Here is a 21,067-nt window from a genome sequence, read left to right as displayed (position 1 = left end):
ATAAAGCTGGGGGAAGAAGGAGGAAGGGGGGACGTTTGGAGTGATGGCGTTTGCCTTCCCAAGTAACCGTTATGCGTGATGGAGCCCTGCTTTCCTGGAGATGGCTGAACACCTGCCTGCCGATGGGAAGGAGTGAATGAATTCCTTGTTTTGCTTCACTTGTGCATGCAGCTTTTGCTTTACCTATTAAACTGTCTTTACCTCAACCCATGAGTTTTCTCACTTCTACCCTTCCGATTCTCTCCCCCTTCCCACTGGGGGGGAGTGAGCGAGTGGCTGGGTGGGGCTTAGTTGCTGGCTGGGGTTAAACAATGAGATTTATAAAAGTAAAATTCTTTGCTAGGATGTATTTTTCTTGTTTAAGAGACTAGGTGTTATGCAGAAAGTCAAACCTGCTTGGAACAAGAAAACCCTTTTGACAACTCTTGTTGTCCCAGAATTGTAGTTTAGTTAGTCCTCCTGCTTTCAGGAACAGCTGTCCTGGAAAACTACTGAAATAGCCCATAGTCACTACCTGATGATTTTCTAGAGCAAACAAAAGCAGAATGACTTTCTCCCCAAGTTTTATACTTGTCTTCTACACATCTCCTTTGGACTTTCTCACAGATACATATATACACACACACACACACACATATATATATATATAGATATGGCACTTGCATCTTGTGGCCCGAATAGAACAGTACCTGAATTTACTGATTTATTTGTTCTGTTTTAATGCATGTGTTATGAAAGTAGAGGACCCATGAGGGAGAGGAATGAGACACCATCTTTCTCTCTGATTGTTATTGAGCCCTTTGTCTCTTCAGTTGTGCCTCCCCCCCACCCCTTTGTATTTCTAGTCATGCCTTAGCAGATAGGTATTTTGCTGGGTGCTCATAGTATTCACTTCCCATATAGAACACTTTAATGCTTTTAAAAAAGCAGTGATCATTCTGAAATGGTTGGCTCTATATGTCTTATCTTGCATGTTTTCAGAGTGTGGATAGTAGGGGACACACACACACGCACAAACAACTCGTGATTAAGAAGCTGATTCTGAAGTCTTAGGTGTGTTCCTCTGTACCAAGTTTTAGTTGCTTGTTTTTAACCAGTATAATAAGATAATATTTCTGGTCTTTTCTTGTATTCTACTTAGTGCTTTACAGCCAGTTACAACAGTTGTCTTCCTCCTCCTTGCTTCTCATGAAGTTTTCACAAACACTTTCTTTATTGCAACCCTTTCAGGGTATATTGCATGCTGTTCTGTAGGTAGAGCTGGGAATTATATTAAACTTCCAGAAATAGAAATGATTAAACAGTCTGAGTCATTAGGATCTTTCTATGGTTCAAAGAGCTGTGGTGTTAATACTGTCACTTGAACACTGGACCTAGCATCTGTACTCTTACAGTATATTTATGAAGGAGCGTGACGTACTTTGAGCAGTGTATTTGGTGATGAAATTCCTGAGGTTGATGTATCTTTCTTCCTCTAAGTAGGTTTATTATTTAGCTGCCTTAGTGTTAAGTATTATTTGGTCTCATAACACGTTTGTCAGAGTTGGATAATGTGAAAATAGTTTTAAAACTACAGAATGCCTATTTCTTTGGTCTCCAGGTTGCCTCTTAAGTACTCCAGATAATCTGTTATTTGACAGTGACATTAGTTTTGATCAGTTTATGGCTGTTTGTGATAGTTTCCCTAGTTCTTCTCAAGCACTCGCAATGCCTTGGCGTTAATGATGCTGCTGGAATCCTTTTGGTATGGATTTTTTTTTTTTCTTCGCCTTCTCATTTTAGCAGGCATTACTCTTTTGATGAGCAGGTGAAAGTGTTATCTTCTTAGACATCTTTGGTTGAAGTTACTGTATGTTTTCTCTTTTCTTGCAGTTACTAAAAGGTTCAGTCCCTCCACAGCTCTTTGATCAAGTGAGAGACTCAGCTAATGGTCATGCTTTTTATTTTTTGAGTCTCTGCTGGTATCATAAGCATACTGTGCATGCTTTTTGTTGGTGGCAAGCAGAGGATGATTGCAGTAACTTATTCTGTGAACGCTGCCTTTAAGACTGCAGATAACCTGATCAGAGGGGGAAAAAAGAATTTGAAACAAAAGAAGGAAAATGAATGATTTATTTCTTTAATACCTACCTGCAAAATCTTTTTTTTTCCCCTCTTCTTTTTATTTGTCTCAACTTACACTTGTTCAGTAATGAAATATGTGCTTCCCTGCAAGATTTAAGTTCCATCTTTCTGCTTTCTAGTCCCTAACAAGCAGAGAGAGGGCGAAAAAGAAAGCAGAGTTGTTATGTGTTCCTGTGTTTGATTTGTAGATCACTTTTGCAGACTTTATTTAGCTGCCCTCATTTGAGTTTTCTGCTGTTTTCCTTCGTGTTCGTGAGTTGTGCCTTTCCTTTGCTGTGAAGATTTTTATTCTCCCTTAAACGCACATGCTTTCCAGCTTCCTGCCTGTTCACTGTAGCAAACTGCATGGTCTTTACAGCAGTTCATGCACCTTTCCTTACTGATTGTGGATGCTTTTTGTATTCATATAATTGCTACATCTGTGAAATAGTTCTTTGATATATAAATGTGTACACCCTCCTGCCTCCCTTGCTTTCCTTGTTTAACGCCAATCCATATGACCTGTGTGCTTATACAATTACTTTAAATTTTTGTCTTTACTTAGGTGGTTGGCAGTAACAAGTCTCTTCTGACTCAGGAATTCCTTCAGTCATTTCACTGTATTTTTTTATTAGTTCTGTATATCACAGAATTGCATCTCTTAATATGAAGGAGTTTCTTTTGAACACTGTTCTTTGAATGTTAGATTTGACAATCTTTTCTGTCTGTGCCCTCCTCCCTTCCCCTATTTTGTATTCATTTCCAGGAAAGTGTCACAGGATAACATATTTTCCATAAGTTCTCAATGATCTGCTGTGCTTCAAAGTTTCTTTTTTTTCTTCCCTTTTTCCTCCTCCTGCATATGGAATACATTGTCTATATCGAACACTACAGCACCAGCTATTCTTCAGCTCATCTTCTACTTTAATAGTACCCTTGGCTATCATACAGAGTTAACTTGTTATTTCAATCTTGCAGCAAAATTCCCTTTAACTTTTAGGGTGAAGGATTTACATGTTGCAGCCACCCGGCCTCACCGCAATGTGTGTGTGGTTATATTTTCCTGTGCTATGTTCAGTGTCAGCTCCATTGCAAGCTTGCAGCCAAGTTGTGTTCTGAGATCTGCCAGGAGTCTGGGGGGCTGGATGGATGGGAATGCTGGAGACCAGGGAAAGGCTAGGACTGCTTGTAAAGGACAAAGGGTAGTGGTAAGAGTGGGTTGAAGGTGCTGGGAGAAATTGTAGGGTGATACTGAGTGATTTGGGACTGTATGACAGAGAACGGGAGGGCAAACTGTGGTGGTGTTATGTACTTGGAGATTTTGTTGCGCCTGTCCCTATGTACAATCACAAAGATTCAAAAGGGACTGCCCCAACAGCTCTTAGAGTACTCAACTCTTGGAAGCTCAGTGTTCTGCTACCACCTGTGAGGGTCAAGTGCTATGATATGCTCCCAGAGTCATCTTGACTCTGGGTTCTGCTTTTAACTTGATGTAATTCACTGGCTTATGAGTGGTATAGTTTAGAAAGTGGGTACTTCATGTGAGTGAAGGATTGGTTTATACTTTCTCAGATAACAACATAGCGTACTCTAGGCAGTAATGAGCATGTGTTTGCATGCTGGCTGCTTTTTGACGAAAGGTGAGCTTTACTGTATTCTTTGGCTGTTTCTACTTTAGCAAAGGAAGTGGTTTGGACAGTGAATTGGTTCCATGCTGCTTTGAATTGAGCAAACATCAGTGGGAAAGTGGTAATGACAAAAATTGTTATAACTTTCTACATCTTATATGATCGTTGATTAAAATTTTATTACTGCACTTTAGGCATTTTATTTTCATTGAAATATGTTTTTCTTTATAATCTTTTTTTCTGTCTGCTCACTTGTATGAAAATTTGCTTGAGTTCTGTGTCTGTTCCCCCTCAAACAAACAAATAACTTTTGTCTTTCTTTTAGCAAACTGAAAAAGCTAAGTGAAGATAGTTTAACTAAGCAGCCTGAAGAAGTCTTTGATGTTCTGGAGAAACTTGGTGAAGGGTAAGTTCAGCTATTTATGAGGGGATGGGATCAGAGGGAAACAGTATATAAAGCATGTGTTGGAATATTAAGTTACAGGGAGAGTGACTGTAAATGTCCTAAGGAATGCTTCTCTAGACAAGCTTTACTAAAAAAGCAAATGCATGCATCAGTAGACTTCCATGCTTCCCCAAATATATTTATGCATTTTTTTAATGTCCATTGTTCATTAAGGCAGCAAAGGTGGTTGTGCCTGTACTGGAGTTAGATACACTACATCTTGACAAAGATTCATTCTTCAGAGGCACGTCTTTCCTGAGTTCCTGATAGAACTGAATTTCTTGTAGCCTGAAAAAACCCTCAAACTTCTGCATGAACATATGGCTTCTGTGACTTTTTAAAGTTTCACCATAATGGAAATGAGAAGCAGTTTATCTTGTTTAAAAAAAAAAAAAAAAATGTCCTCTCTTATTTTTAGGTCTTATGGTAGCGTGTTTAAAGCAATACACAAAGAGTCTGGACAAGTTGTAGCAATTAAACAGGTCCCCGTGGAGTCAGATCTTCAAGAAATAATTAAAGAAATCTCTATAATGCAACAGTGTGACAGGTAGGTGTGACAATTCTCCCTTTTTAAGAGTCTATGTGAAACTGTATTTATACTTGGGAATACAGCTGAAACATATGCAGCTGCAAACTTTTTTTTAAGATGGAAAATTAAAGCAGTCTGTGTTGGACAATTTACTTAAAGGAATCACTTTGTGGACCTCCTCCTATCCTTAGCTTGGATTGAAGGAAGTACACATAGTGTACGTAACAGGAACTGTTGAAAGAGTAAGTACTTGCCTCTGCTTAGAATTCTCCACGCTTGCTTCACTTTACTTGCACTGGCAAGCTCGAAGGTTCATATTTCCTGTAAATGTCTTAGGCCTTGTGAATTCCGAGTTAACCCATTTCAGAAGATCGATAAAGATGTTTTTAGCACAAGATTAATGGCTAGCAGTTAACTTCCAAAATAGTAGTCTATTGGTTGCCTGTTTCATGTAGGAACATACTTTTAAAAAAAGTGAACAATCTTCTAATAGGAAGAAGGACTGTTATCCTTGTTCGCAAATGTTATATCTTATGATTGCTAGTATTGTAGGAATGGAAGCCTTTACATCAAGTGTCTGCAAGGATGCAGAAATTACTTTGTGTTTCTTCTCTTCTGTGGAGCTGTCAGTTTTTTATTTGTATATTTTTTTGGGAATAATCTTTTAAGGTTTTGGCTGTAACTTCTAAGTCACATGTGCTAGGGTGAGTCTTTATTCAAGTCTGATCAGTGGTACAAGAGTATATTGTTTGCGACTCGAAATGCAAACAGGAAGGCTTTGCATTCTAGTTAGGAGAAACTTTCTTTAAAATATTGATTGCTGTAGTCATTAACTTGGTGAATTCTATTATAGCAAGTGGTCTGTTATTTCTCAATTGTGTTTGTGCTTTTGTGGTGTGTTAATGTTGAAGTTCTGTCTTTAAATGAAAAATTTGCTCTTGTTTCGCAATGAGCAGTACTCATCCCAGATTTAAAGATAATCTTTTTAATGCAGTCTGAATTCATTAAGATTTGTTGCTGAATGTTTTGCTCAGGTGTTACATGGAGCTTGATTGTACTGCTCCAGAGCATCTTGTCTACGGGGTCATGAAGGAGGAGAGAAGGTTCAAATATTTATCCTTAAATATAGGGATAGAGACCTCAGAGTACATTATATCTAGCACATGAGAATGCAACTGTTCTTCAAACTTCTTTAGAACTTCTGCCTGCAAGCCCTGATCTGAGTATTTGTGACCTATGAACACAATGGACCTTGTAATCCGTTCCCTTCTGGCACTGACTGCTCCGAACACTAGAAACTTGTTAAATGTGCAGGCAGGGGAATGGGAGGAAAAGGAAGGATTTATGTTTTTTCCCACATCCACGAAGATGTGTGTGATAAGGTTATTTCAGGGGATAATAAAACAATTTGGGACCCTTGAGTTTTGTTGGGGCTCCTCTTAATCCTTTTCATCCCTGTGAGACTGTTTCTGTCTGTCTGGCCAGTTGGAGTTTTGTAACAGGTACAGATTAAAAAGGAAGCAGCAATCTTGTTTGTCTACTTAATTTAATGGAACTAGATTTGATCCCCAGAGTAGGTCCTTAGCTCTTCCTGTGCACTGGAAGAGGAGTTAAAATATGTTTACTTTGATTCATCTTGTTGCTGTGCTCTTAATTCTTTTTATCTCCCCTGCTTAATTTCTTTTGCCTTACATAAAGGAAGACATTGAGTAAGTTGGAAGATAGCAGCTCATGAATTCTCAGAAAGAGTTCTTCTATGGGGTCAGTGATAGGATAGCAGCCCTTAGTTGCTGCACAGGCTTGAGCCATGTGAGCTGACTGGAAACAGTGGTGTAGGTTGTGTGTGTATGTCTGTTAGTACTGGATGAGGATTGAAATAGATACTTAAAATAAATGTCTGTGAAACATACTGGCAAAGAAAAGAAGTGGTGATACTTGAGAATCTTCTAAATTTTTCACCTTTCTGTACTATGCTTCTTGTGCTGTTTTCATCCTTGTCCTAGGTGGGCCTACTCACTGTCTTATTCCTATGTCCCCTGTTCTGCCCCCCTTTTCTCTGCCCTTGTTCTTTGTTTCCTGCTTTTCTTTGAACAGCATGGTGCATTTAGTATTTACTGGACATGTACTAGTGTATAACTTTTTTTTTTTAAGAGTAAGAGTTTGGAATTTTAGAACATAAACTCTTCCTTCACTGGACAAGATGCAGCCATTCTCTGGTCAAAAAGAAGGGTTGACTGCAGCTCCTCACCGTGTGCTTGTGTATGTGTCATGTGCCTTTGTGCAAATACAGTGCTGTGCAGTACTGATGGGAGGGATGATGCACTTTTTAGTACTTTATTTTCACATGTGATGAATCCACAGATATTACAGAAAAGCACTGAGCTGTTGCCGGATCTCAAATAAAAGATGATTAAATCTTAACACTTTACCCTTTATTTCTTCTCAATGTCTGTTTCTAGAACTAGCTACACTGTATGTGCTGAAGCTCTCCTAAGGGGAAAAATGTAGATTCTAAGATAAGCAGTTGATATGGAAAAGGCTGGCCCATGTAGTTAACTGGGACAAGGCTTTAAGCAAACGTGAACAGTGTTTTGAGATTGCACAGCACTTGATGTTTTTGAAAAGATTATCTTGTCCTGATTTGTAATAATACACACAATTTTTGCTGGGAATACTAGCATAGTGTAAATCTAGCGAGAGATGGTCATGAAAATTAGTGGGTTTTCTTCAGAAGTAATAGTAACCTTCCTCACTTCAGGAATTTATAGGGGCAAGATCAGTATGTCGTAACTTGATTGGTAGGCATTTTTGACTAGTTAGGAGGGAATTGACCCACCTTGCCTTCTGTAAAGGCAAGTTCCTATAGTACTAACAGTCGCTCTTTAATGAAGTAGTTTACTGATGGTTTTGACCTATCTTTTATAAAGATAGCATCATGTTGCAGGAGGCAACCATAGGTCTTTTTCTTATATCAGTTTTCTAACAAAAAATGTTGCTGCCAAACATGCTGTTCCTAAAACAATTCCTTGCTCCAGAACAAAATAGTGTTTGATTCCACCCCACAATGCAGGTGTTCTGACCAGAAGCCACTGTCTGAGTTCTCAGTATCTTACTTCCTGACTTTGTGGGAGATGGATGGCAATCTAACTGTAACCTCCTTTGCTTAAGTTCCTGCAAAAAACCTCCAACCTTTTATTTCCATAAATACACCATCTAATCACTTTTCTGAAGGAAGATCCTTGTTATGTTTACTTCATCTGTCTGCCTTTCTTTTGCAAGTACCTCCGAGGAAGCATTATGTCAAGTGACAAACTGATGAGTAGCAAAGCACTATGTGCTGTTTATGACAGTACTATCTCTTCACATGAGACACTTCAATATGAAAATGCATTTGCAAATCCAGAAGTCTTGTTCAAACCAACACTAGATTCTGTTTCATATGGAAGTCTAGATCTGTACTTGAAGTAAGTTCATGCTTGCAAAACCAGGAAAACATGGGTGAGTTTCCATGGTTTTTTGCTCAGGAGTGAAGAAAAGGCAATCTTTTCAAGAAGGGAAACATCCAATAACTTTGAGGACAGTTAAAAATTGAGAGGCCTTAGAGGAGGGAAAAACAAAGCTTTATATCAGAAGACTAATGTTTGGGAAAACTATGTCTGTATTTGAAGATCACTGAAAGCTTGTGATATATATAGTAGTGCCTTTATAATTTTATTAAGCAGTCAGACTTCATTCTAACAAGGCAGCGGTTAAGCTGATTACAGTTTTAAAATGTATTTGATTACAGTTGCTCTTTAGCTGTGTTAGTGTGTGTCAAACTGTAATTTTTAACAACACTTGTGATGATGATTTTTTTTTTTCCCCTACTAAGAGTTCATCTATTTATCTAACTTTTTTTTCCATCTAGTCCCTATGTTGTCAAGTACTATGGCAGCTATTTTAAGAACACAGATCTATGGATTGTTATGGAATATTGTGGAGCTGGCTCTGTTTCGGACATAATTAGACTTCGTAATAAAACGGTGAGTTTTTTCAAAAAATATATAACACTTACTAAAATTAAACTGTGAATTACGACTAGAAGCCAGAATAAAAGTCAGAGTTACGAGGCAAGATCTTGGCTGATGCCTTGGTTCTTCAGGAAACAAGCTCATGCAGTTGCTCTGATTAGCTGTTTGTCCATTCCTCTGTGGAGTGATCAGCAGCAGAAGCAAATGCATTTTGAAATATGAAGATCTTGGAAGTTTCTTGAAAATTACTGCTTTGTACAAGGCAAAACTGTGTGGCTTCTTCCCCCTACCCCTTCCACTTCACAGTCTGTCAACAGGCCACTTAATACATGCATGGTTTGAAAACAGGCATAGAATTGTCTTGCTCCCACTCAGTAATTGGGGAGCATGAGAAGTAATTGGCATTACTCAAGGAATGAGAAGGGGAAGAGATGCCAATTAAGGAATGTAAGATGGAACCAAAATGGAGGGTTGTATGGAAGAGTCTTAACGGGCTTATAACAGCGGTAATGTAGAGGAGGATGCAAACCTGTAGGAAAAAGGCTTTGTTAGTTCTACTTAAGAAACAGTTTCTGTGAAAAATGTTTTCTTGTAGATGTCGAATAATCTTTAGTTCTTCTGAGTCCATTGTTTTCAGTAGTGGGCTGTAACAGAAGGTATTCATTTTACCAACAAGTACTGTGAGATGACCCTCTACTTGCTAGCTCTTTACGTTTTGTAAGCACGCCCTGAAATGTTCCTTGCGCTGTACCTGGGAGCAGAGAGGGAAAGAGAAGGAGAGAGAAACAATCTTTAGGCTTAGAAAATAAGATGTAAGCGAAAATGGAATTAGATTTATTAGGAAGTGGGGGTGATGTCCAGACTAGAGGGAGCCTCTTTGGGAAAGGTGGCTTGCATCAGGGCTGCTGTAATGTTGAACTGATGACTGGAGAGAAGCCAAAAACAATGGGAGATTGCTGGAGTTCCTGCAACCTTTAGAACTGCTCTCCTTACACTTGTATATTATCCAAGGGTTAGGAGAAGAGTCAGTAGCTCCAATAAGAAATGGTGCAAGCTAGTCCAGAATTTAAAAAAAAAAAAAAGTCCTATTTAAAACAGGATTTAGAGAGATTGTATTCCTAGTAGTAAAAACAGGGAAAGACTTGAAAGGGTTTGTGATACTGAGTGTCTGAGCAAATAAGCGTAAGTAAATGCGAAGAGATACATTTGGCTTGGTGGGGGAGGCAAAGTCTTTATATACAGGTTCATGAGCACTTCAGCTTAATGTTTAGAAATAATTGAACAAGTAAAGGGGTTGCCAAAGTTTACATTAGTAAGGACGTAACAGAACTATGGAAGTTAGAGAAAGGTGACAAGGATGATCAGAAGTAAAGAATACTTCTCTAGAAGGAGATTCTAAATGGATTAGGATACTTCTGTGTTGAGAAGAGGTACCTGGAGGGAGAGACATGGTGGAAGGTTTTGAAAATCATGAGTAGCACAAAGAAAGTGAGTAAGATATGGTTATGCGCTGTTTATTACAAAACAAGGGATCACTTGTGTTAGTAGATCCAAAGCAAAATGTTTTTCTCTACGCATGATGATGAGGTCCACTGTATAGCTTATAGAAGATCTTATAGATGCTAAGAGTTTGTTTTCAAAAGGTAATTGAATAGGGCCAGAAAAAAATGACTGTGGCTGAACACAAATATTTAATGGCTGGAGCAGGAAATCCATGTGCTTCAGATCTCTGTGAAGGTGAAGCAGACAACTATCACTGGTTACTTGACGTGTGCTTACATTCTTCCCTAGGTACCTACTGTAGGCCACTGATGAAGACAGCCTACCAGGCTAGATAGAACTTTTATTCTGGCTTAGGATGGGGGGGTTCTGGTGCATATAACAAAAAAAGTGAAGTAAACTCCTCCATTTCTCACTTGCCATGCCTACGTCTTGCAAGTTTTGGAAGTAGAAGCTTTGGACTTGTTTGAATTCTCTTGCTCTTTGTGGAACAGTGACCTGATCACCCAGATTACCATGTGATGGAAAGCTTGTGACTGTGTTACTGGAATGAGGCAGCTTAAAGTACTTCAGCATTCTGTTGGTGACCTTAATTTTTTTTTTTTTAATGGAAACAAGAAGTGGTTTCGCTGTGCTTTTCACAAGAAAAAAAAGAAATGTCTTCACTTGGAAGTGAGGAGGGAATTGATTCTTTTTTTGTCAGGATGTTTATTGAATAGGCCCAGACACAAAGGGTTATGTGTTCTGTAATTTTCCTAAGTTGTCAAATGAAGACTGACTGGGCCAAGGAAAAGTTTACTTCCTGCTTCTCCATATGTAAGGAAAAGAAACTGAGGAAGAGAGAGTTGAAGTAAGAACCCTTACTTTAATATAATGGTCATTAGGATCATCATATCAAAATAAGTCATAGGAAAAGGTGGATGTCCCCTTATATTTGGGGAGGAGACATTACTATGCATTTGCCCTTGTTGTTTATTTCTAAAACTAAGAATTTACTGATCTTTTTCTGTATCTGTTTTTCCTCTACTTCAAAAGCTTTGTTGTCTAGAAAGTGAACAATACTGGGCTTTGCTCTAATGGACCAAAAATGAGGGAAGCAGAATTCAAAGTTAAGGAAACTTTCTAGTGTCTGTTCATATAGAGAGGTTTTTGGCTTGACGAGAGCAGATTCTTGTCCAAGAGGCCCAAGCCACTACTTTGAAGTTAAATCAACCTCTGGAATTCTGCCCTGGAGTTTTCTAGTGTGCCAGGCAGATCAGCACTGGAGCAAGCCTATGATGCCTGTTAGCTCATCTGAGGTGTAGTGTTCATCAGTCCAAGGCAACAAGGCTGTATATTTAGTTTTGTCTGCTTTTCTCAGAGACTGATTTGGGAGGTACGTGTATCTTATACAGTCAAACTGTGGGTTGCTGCCGAAAAGAGCAATTCCACTGTTACCCTCCAACCTGGATGATGTGTTTCTGCCTTTTCCGTGCCTTGGATGCAGTGATTGTGTGGCTGCAGGGTGATCTTGAATAAGCTTGATGATCTGATGGGGGAACGTTTTCCTCTCTAGTCTATCCTCCCCACCTCCTCGTGAGCTAGCTCGAGACTTATTATGGCAGCACAGTGGCTTGATCTGATGCAAGAGACACGTTAGGAGTGAGCAGTGGGGAAACAGAGGGAAAAGAAGGAATGAGACTGACTTTTTCAGTGGCAGCTTGCAATAGAATGAGATAATTACAATGTGAAGCAATACTTTAAGTCCTGCTGGCTGCTATTAACATGTTGGAGTATCAGCACACCAGCAACCCTGCCTCTCTACTGATAATTTAAGGTGCACTTGCTCATCCACTGATCATGATTAACTGAGTCATTCTAATCCTGTCTCTTTCAGGGACCAAATTCAGTTGACTGTAGTATACGTAGTAGCTATGCAGTGGGTTTATGAGACAGACCTTCTTATTTGGGACAGTATTGTAAGTGACAAGTGTAGCAATGTAGTACCATACAGGTGGTGTGCTGTTGGGTCCAAAGGTCCTGCATCTTGTATCTAAACTGTGACTTCCTTTACATACCAATTTGTTTACCAGTCACATACACATTGCCTCGTGTGTTCTTATTGATTATCTTCTGCCATGTTTTCTTAGCAAATCACTTTTTTTATGTGTTTAAGCTCCAGTAGTGCAAATGAATAGTGTATCTGTGTTTCTAGATGCTGTGTTTGAATGTCCTCCTGGTTTTGCTTTCTCTATATGCTGCCATGGGGGTCCAGGGCAGACCTTTGTTACCTCTCTGGGCTAAAGGCACTTTGCTCATAAGAATGTTATTTTGCAGTTTTAAGCAATCATGTTTCTCAGTAATTTCACAGTTAATAGTTTTAATTTGTGGGCCTTTGCTGCACTAAAGTACATGTGATTTGTAGCTGTAAATTGGTTATCTAAGGTGTAATAACTCTTATGTTTTCTCTTTAAGTAGCATCTATCACAGTGTAACTTCCTCAGTTGAGCCCACATGGATTAATTAGTAGCCAGCCAGTCCCTACACAAAGACTGAAATTCCTTCTGCACTGGCTAACTTGTTTAACTGATCTTGGTGGCCAGAAGTTATGGCAATGGACAAGTCCATCCTAGATATGCTGCTGACCATGTTCTGTCGGTAAGCCTTCTGGGAGGTGAATTGAATCAATGGGCTAGTCAGCTGTGTTACAGTTCAGAGACTGATCTTTAAGCCAAGACTCTTCAAGTACTTTTCTATACAGCCAAACTGAGGAAGCAGAGGAAAGAAGTTGATCCCAAATGTCCTGGTTGCCTTATTCCATGTCTAGCCTTACAAACCAAGGTAGTCTATTCTAGCTTCTGCAATGTGGCACAGGGATTATTCAGTGCTTGTCCAAAAAAATCCTTATTATGGCAGTGAATGATTGACTGTTACATAAACACTGGGTGGCATTATCTCAGTTTTTAGGAATTATTTTTCCTTAGTTCTTTAGAGTAGCATTGTAGGTTCCTTCAAAAATGGGTTATGGTGTCTGAATCTCAGAATGATAGACCTTTCTTGCAACCTTGCAGTAAAACTGTATCCATCAGCTTGGAAATTAGCTCATAGAAGAAGATTAGTTTTCATCTCAGGAAAAAAAGTATTTGTTGTTTATGTGCCAGAAATAAGATGCATGTTACATGTTGGTTAATTGTCATGGAAGAAGAGCAAGTTAGAGCTACACTGTTCATCTGTTTCCAAAATAATTGTGTGTATATTACATGCAAATAAGGCTGCCAAAAAAGCATTCAGAAGTTGGGAAGTTTCAGAACTAAGATTGGCCATGCAGCATCCTCTGGTACATGTGCAGTGTGAAACACTAATTGTCCTCTCTTCCCCCTTTTTCTACAGGACTCAGTGTTAGTGGATCGCGCTCACTCAGTGAGGTATCACTGTATGTGCTATTAAAACAGTATGTAATCTGAGGTCTGGTGTTTATTTGCAAAATACGAAGAGTTGCTCTGAAGGCAGAATTATCTTTCCCCAAACTTTATCTGACCTTCATATTTCCATTAAAATAAATACTGTTAGTAACTAGTCAGATATTGCTATGAACATCTACAGGTCAGTTCTAAGGAGAATTAGCTTCCTGGATGATTTCTGTAGTTTCCCACCTAGATTACCCAAGGTACGTGCATAAAATGTTGGATATCATTTTATGGGCAGTCTTAAAACTGTTGGTAGCCATGTAATGTTAAAATGCTTAGCATCATAATTCACTGACTTTGTTTTTAAAATGTGCTTCTTGGAAGAAAGCTTACAAAGTACTACTTCACTTCTAATGGCTGTATTTGCTGGTTTTCACAATGTTCATATCTGCTACTAATCTCATTCTGTAGTCAGGTCACTGCTAAAAGCTGAGAGAGGCTATAATATGTTGAGGAGGGGATAGAATTTTCATGTTTTTTTCCAATCGGTACAGACATATTGTTGCATATTCAGCAGATCTCCTTTCCCTCCCCACCCTCCCACAAGTTTCAGAAGGCAAATTTGGGGAGATTTTAGGAGAATGGCAGAAGTTGCATTTGTGGTTCGAAGTCAGTTACTCATTTTTCAATTGGAGCTGCTGAAGATTTTTTTCAAAGAAAGGATTGTTAGAATTACATAATGTAAGCAACAGCTTTTTTTCTCCTCTTCATATAATTTTTTGGTCATGCCAGTTTTAAGTTGCTGAAACAATAAAATGATCATGTAAACACAGAATATGAAGAAATTTATACTAACGTGTTCAGTCAGAGGTAGCTGTTTAAATGGATGTTTAATCAGGGCAGTTCTCCATTGGTACCCGACATACACCTCGCATCGCAAAACACTCACAAAGTCTGATTCCTGTTATACTAAAGGGTGGAAGTTTAACCTTATTGCCTCCCCAGAACACACTTTCCCCTCAAAGAACGTATCATTGTTTGCCTTGGAGAGCCAGAAATATCAGCTGAATTGTTAATGTCTTTCCAGTTTGAGTCAATCTTTCTGCATATAAAATTCTAATCCGGGCAATAAAATTTGTCTCAGTCTAAGGAATTAAGCCAAGTTTCATTAGGTCAGAACAACATATCCTTCTTCCATATATGTTTTATTTTACAATAAAAGAATCTGTGTTTAAAGTTGGGATGGATTTATTGCTGTATATTATTGTGGTGAGGAAGCGAAGGAAATGTAGCAAAACTGCAGGTAAAAGAAAGGTTACTCTGAAATTGGATGTTTATTGTAGAGGTGGTGAGGAAGGAGGTGAACAGTATGCCACTGATTTGAAATAAGTGATAATTTTAATTTGGAAGGGACCTCTGGAAGTCATCTAGTTGAATCTCCTGTTCCAAGAAAGGTGAACTTTGAAGTTCGATTAGGTTGATCAGGACTTTGTTCAGCTGAGTTTTGAAAATCTGAAAAGGGGGAGATTCAACAGTCTCTCTCTGCAGCACTGTGAACTTCTTTCTTCTTGTATCTAACTGAACTTCCTTTGTGACAACTTGTGACTGTTGCCCATTCTCCTTTTTCTCTGTCACTCTGAGAAGTGTCTGCCTCTAAGAGGATTTTTTTTTTTTAATCCCCCATTTAGATTGTTGAATTGCACTGAACTGTTGCCCATTCTCCTTTTTCTCTGTCACTCTGAGAAGTGTCTGCCTCTAAGAGGATTTTTTTTTTTTAATCCCCCATTTAGATTGTTGAAAATTGCACTGAAATATCCACTCTTCTTCAGAGAAGACAAACCTTGCTCTGTCAACTTGGCACATCGTGCTCTAGTCCCCACTGCTGGACTCTCCAGTTTGTCAGCATTTCTTTTACAGTAGGCTGGAACTGGGCACAGTGTTCCAGATTTGGCTTTACAACAGCTAAATAAAGGGGAATATTTACTTGATCTGACTTGCTGATTGTGCTTTCCTAATGAAGACCAACATATGGTGAGCCTTCCCTGTTGTGAGGGTATATTGCTGACTCAGGTTCAGCTTGTCTACTGGAGCCACCCCAAACCTTTCCTGCAGCAATGCTACCTGCCCCATTGATCCTCAGCTGTTCATGGTATGGAGGAGTTCTGTCCTAGGTGTGGCACTTTGCCTTTGTTGAACTTCCAAGTTTGTTGTCAACCTAATTCCTCCAGCTTGTTGAGGTCCCTCTGAGTGGCAGCCCTGCCTTTTAGTGTATTGACAGCTTCCCCCGTTTCATGTCATCCACAAGCATGATGGGGGTGTGTTCTAGCTCGCTGTCTAGGTTGTTGATGAAGATGTTGAGTATTCACCCTAGTATCAACCTCTGAGGACTATCACTTATAGCTGGCTGTTGGTTGCATTTTGAACCACCATTGAGCCCAGCAGTCCAGCCAGTTGTTCTCTTACATCTTCTTCATGATTGCCCAGATTGGCTAAAAAGATACTGTTGGAGACTGTCAGCAGCCTTTGTAAAGTCAAACTAAATGACATCCTCAGCTCTCTCTTCATCCTCATAGGAAAGTGGCCAGGTTAATTTGGTGTGATTTCCTTCTGGTAAACTTGTGCTGGCTGTTTCCACTCACCTTTTTACCCTTTGTGTGTCTAGAAATTAGCTTCTGTGAGGATTTGCTCCATAATATCCCAGGGACTGAGGATAATCTGGCCAGCCTGTAATTCCTCAAATCATTCTTCTAGCCCTTTTTGAAGATGGTGTCATAAGGGACATCCCCTGATTGCTGTAACTTTTTAAAGCTGATAAGAAGTAGCCTTGAGTTGGCACTAGCCAGCTCCTTGGCACCTTTGGAGGCATCTCATCTGCTCCCATGCACTTGTATTTGTCCAATTTACCAGAGTAATTCCTAACTCATTCCACTTTTGCTACTAGGCAGAGACAACTGAGAGCCTTATGATTCTTAGGAGATTTCTATTTCATTTGTCAATAGATTGACCACCCCATTTAGCAGCAGGCCAACATTTTTCTTGTGTTTTTTTCTTTTTTTTTTTTTCTGCATATAGACCAATACAAGCTCTTGCTATTCTCTGTATTGCTGTCCAGTTTCAAACCCACCCTAGTCTCAGCCTTCCTAATTCTGCTCCTTAGTATCCAGGCAATGCTTCTTTGTCTTTAGTAATCTGTTCCTGCTTGTCTTTTATATGCTTTGTTTTTTGCACTTTAGCTCAGTCAAGAGTTCTTAGTTCATTCAAGATGGCCTCCTGCTGTGCTTGCTTGTTATCTTGCATGTCAGGAAGGACTGTTCTCATACTTTGAGGAGGTTGCCCTTGATGCTCAACCAGCTCTTCAGGGTTCCATTGCCCTTTAGGGCAGCATGCCCTGGGATCTCACCTACTAGTTCCTTTAACAAGCTGAGGTTTGCTATCTGGAAAGCTGGTTCTGCTACTTGCTTTTGTCACTTCCCTCCATAACTTAACCTCTAGCATCTCATAGTCACTGCCAAGGCTGCCTCTGCCATCCCTGGCGAGTTCTTACTGTACTCATGAGTAGCTGGTCTAGTAGAACACCTCCTGTAGTGGGCCTGTACAGCAGATGCAGTAAAAATTATTACTGCTCACTCCTGGATTTTTTGTACCCTGCCATACTGCTCTCCCAACAGGTATTGAGGTGGTTGAACCCCTCTGCCTCCCCCCATCAATGGCCTATGATCAGAGGCTTCTTCCAGTGCTGAGGATGACTTCATCTACTTCACCTTTTTGATTGGGAGGTTTGTAGCAGGTTCTATGATGGCATCCATCTTTTGGGCTAGCCTTCTGATTTTGACCTATAAACTCTCAACAAGTTTAAGTGTTCCATAGCAGAGCTGCATGTTTGTGTAGAGTTCAACCCTGCCCATCCTTCCTGCTTGTTGCTTGTGAGGAGCCTGCATACGTCTCTCACAGCATGCTAGTTGTGTGAGCTATCCATTGTGTCTTGAATCCCATCATAGCTCTGCAGCTGCGCACAGGCTCGCAGTTCTTTCTGTTTGTATCACAGGCTGTATACTTCTGTGCACAGGTTTCTGATGTACCTGTCTGCCCTACTTTCTCTCAAAGGGAGTGAGAAAACCTCCCCTAGAACACTGTCCGGTACGTGCTTCCCCATTCTCTGTTCCTCCACTTACCTGAAGGCTTTGGTTTCTGTTCCCTGGTGAACCTAGTTAAAAGCTTTTCTCACTAGGTTAGTAAGCAAAGATACTTTTGACTTTCTTTGTCAGGTAGATCCTGTTTCTCCCCAGTAGTCCTCATTCCTCTGAGGATCTTGTGTTCATAAAACCACTAATCCTTTGCTGCTGTTAGTGACAACTCAAATAAGTGCTTCCTGTTTGAAAGGCACCTTGGGAGATGCCTGAGATATCCTGAAATAGTTTTCCATACAAGCCACTAGATATGTTTTAGATAATTTTATGTTGCTGCTAGGCTATATTAATTTTCAAGCTACAGGTAGAAGACTGATTTGTTAGCACTATCTTGAGTTATCCAGTATAAAAATGCTAATTTAAGGAGAAGAGAAGATGAGGTCTATTGCATATTATATTCAAGAAACATTACAAAAGTTATATTACTGGGATTACGTAGTCAAAAAGACAAATCTGAAAAAATACCAATACTAATCATCACCTGTGCAGTGAATGGTCATGTTTATTGTGGCATATTTTCCATATGATTTTACATGCAGCATGACTTGGGCTCAGTAAGAAGAATGACACTTGCTGCCTCACTTCCTTCATATGATCCTGTGCCTAAGTTGTTATACTTGAGTAAAATTGGTAATTCTCCTATGGTAGTGAGTTCTTATTCCGTCCATTACTGTAATATTGAGGTGTCCCCTTAGTTACAATATAGGAGGAAGAAGGGATTATCTCCATTAGTTGAGACAATTACTGAAAGTCTTAGACAAAACCTTGTCATCATAGGTAGTTTATATGTCATGATTTGGTACCTCACTTAAGACATAGGCTGTGATTTTGTTTGAAGAGCACTGTCTTCACACAGAGCAAGCAGATGTGCTTAAAAAAAAAAAAAGTCTGAAAAGTAATTGCTCTGAAAGTGAAGCTCAAGAAAAGTGGCTTCAGGAGAGTGTAGTCTCACTGAAGTTTGTAGCAGACAGTGGGAACCAGAATCTAATGTTGACTTTGGGCTAGAGCTGCAACCGTAACAGCTCTCTTTCTCTCTGAAGCTTACTGCCTTAATTCATAAGTTATACTTCAAATATTACAAGCTGGAAGGGTATCGTAGTAACTGTCATCTCTTCTCCACTGCTCATTTGCTCATCTCTCCTGCATCTCAGCCTCTTCGTTAGTCCAGCCTTATCTTCACATAAATGAAGAATAGGAGGAAGTATGTGATTATCATAAGATCAGTGATGTTCGAGCTTCATAGCTTCTGGTGGAAGAATGATTATACTATGGCGCCTTTATTTGCCATGAGAGTGGACTTACCCGGTGTGCTTGACCTAATCAGACTGTTTAGATGCAGTGATCTGATACTTCCTGGAAGTATCAGGCTTAATGTGCATGTATTACTTAGTGTAAAAAGAGCAGCTGGGAATGGACTTAGGCAGTTAAAGCAATTCAGCTGACCCAGACCCCTTCAGAGGGGCCCTCAGGAAGGAGAATGATTGACTGTGAGCAGAGAACCTGTAGATGACTTGTCCTAACAGCTGCATGGATTAGGTAGTGTGTGATAGACTGTATAAATGCACCCTTAAGTCTCCCTTGTGCATGGCATCCATAGACGTAAATATGTGGATTAGCTGGTCTCCTAGTAGATGTGGAACACCTGAGTTTGCTGAGACCTGCTTTGCTCCAAATTTCTGTTTTAAAGATTGGCTTCATGGTTAATGTTTTTATGTAGGCTGTAGAGTTTTTCACCTTTATCATTCCCATTCATTTTAATATATAACTTGCATGTGGTTTTGATGATGAAGGATTTGAAGCTACTTCATGGCTGATTCATATTTAGAGGGTAGCACCAACCCATCAAAGGAACACAGTGTACAGAATTATAACTAGCCAAAGATACAAAGCAGATAAATGTTCCACAGGATTTTAAATGAGGATCTTGACACAGCTGGAAATCAGAAACGAAGTAGAAAGATAATGACTGTGAAATTATACTAAGGTGCAAGGTATAGAGCATGCTATGCTGATGGAAGAATGGTGCTGTATGTTTTAAAGCTCAGAATAAAATAAATGGACTGTTTTAGCAGGAAACATAATACCCATATGGCTTGATCAGGAATAGTACAGTATAAGAACCATACATCCAGACCAGGATAGCAACACTGACTGTAACATATTCCTAGTATTAAAATATTAAATAGTTTTGTTTCTTTTAATTGTACTGTGTGGTAGTTATCAATGACATTACTTGTATGTTAACATCAAACTACTGTTAGAGAGTACTGGATATTAAGTAGATGGCAAGTTGTGTGCTATGACAAGGTGCATTATGGGCTGATTCTGTACTTAACTGTTTCCTTTGTAAGTTGAAAGCCACTTGCAGGGACACAGCACTACACTACCTACATAGTGACTTTTAACCATCCTTATGAGGACAGCCTGTGATTTATGGTAAAGAAGGGAGGAGACATAATTAGGAACTATTTTGATGTGGATTTTAAGAGTTTATTTGTGGTTTTGTAAGACTGTGAATAAATGAAGAATTGGAGGAGCTTTGGAACTGTTTTTGTATACTTTGGTCCCTTGTTGCTTCCAACAATTGGTAGGCTCAAAAAGTGTATCTGCCTCATCTATTCCCCCAAATTGCATCAGGCTTACATAATTTATGTGCCAACTAGTCTCTATATGATGTAAAAAAGAGCTATCTATTGTCTCTTGTGTTAAAAAAAAAAAAAAATTATATATTTCCCAACAAAACATTTTTTCACATCTTGTGTATATGAAGACATAAGCTGTTGATGCGTTTAGGTAATCTGTCTTCAGGAATATGTCCTTTTAATACAAGCTTAGAATGATGGAATGTATTGTAAAATCCAAATGGGGTTAACTGCTATGCTCGTGGTAGGGTAAAAAATAGAATAGAATAGTCCAGTTGGAAGGGACCTACAACAATCATCTCGTCCAACTGTCTGACCACTTCAGGGCTGACCAAAAGTTAAAGCATGTTGTTAAGGGCATTGTCCAATTGCCCCTTAAACGCTGACAGGCTTGGAGCGTCGTCTGCCTCTCTAGGAAGCCTGTTCCAGTGTGTGACCACCCTCTTGGTAGAGAAATGCTTCCTCATGTCCAGTCTAAACCTCCCCTGGTGCAGCTTTGAACCATTCCCACGCATCCTATCACTGGATCCCAGGGAGAAGAGATCAGCACCTCCCTCTCTGCTTCCCCTCCTCAGGAAGCTGGAGAGAGCAATAATATCACCCCTCAGCCTCCTTTTCTCCAAACTAGACAAACCCA

The 21,067-nt window shown here is 39.5% G+C and overlaps 1 protein-coding gene across 1 annotated transcript in view; it reads left to right on the top strand.

Annotated features, from left to right (window-relative positions):
* STK3 (serine/threonine kinase 3) overlaps positions 1–21,067 on the top strand; it is a 149,616-nt gene that overhangs the window by 3,486 nt on the left and 125,063 nt on the right. The window contains exons 2-4 of the mRNA XM_009275516.1: positions 4,057–4,137; positions 4,595–4,723; positions 8,613–8,727. Of these exons, the coding sequence (XP_009273791.1) occupies positions 4,057–4,137; positions 4,595–4,723; positions 8,613–8,727 (325 nt within the window). The remainder of the gene's footprint in view (positions 1–4,056; positions 4,138–4,594; positions 4,724–8,612; positions 8,728–21,067) is intronic.

The sequence above is a fragment of the Aptenodytes forsteri genome, unplaced genomic scaffold, assembly GCF_000699145.1.
Source record: "Aptenodytes forsteri isolate BGI_AS27 unplaced genomic scaffold, ASM69914v1 Scaffold208, whole genome shotgun sequence".
Classification (NCBI taxonomy): domain Eukaryota; kingdom Metazoa; phylum Chordata; class Aves; order Sphenisciformes; family Spheniscidae; genus Aptenodytes; species Aptenodytes forsteri.
This window is presented reverse-complemented; position numbering and strand designations above follow the sequence as displayed.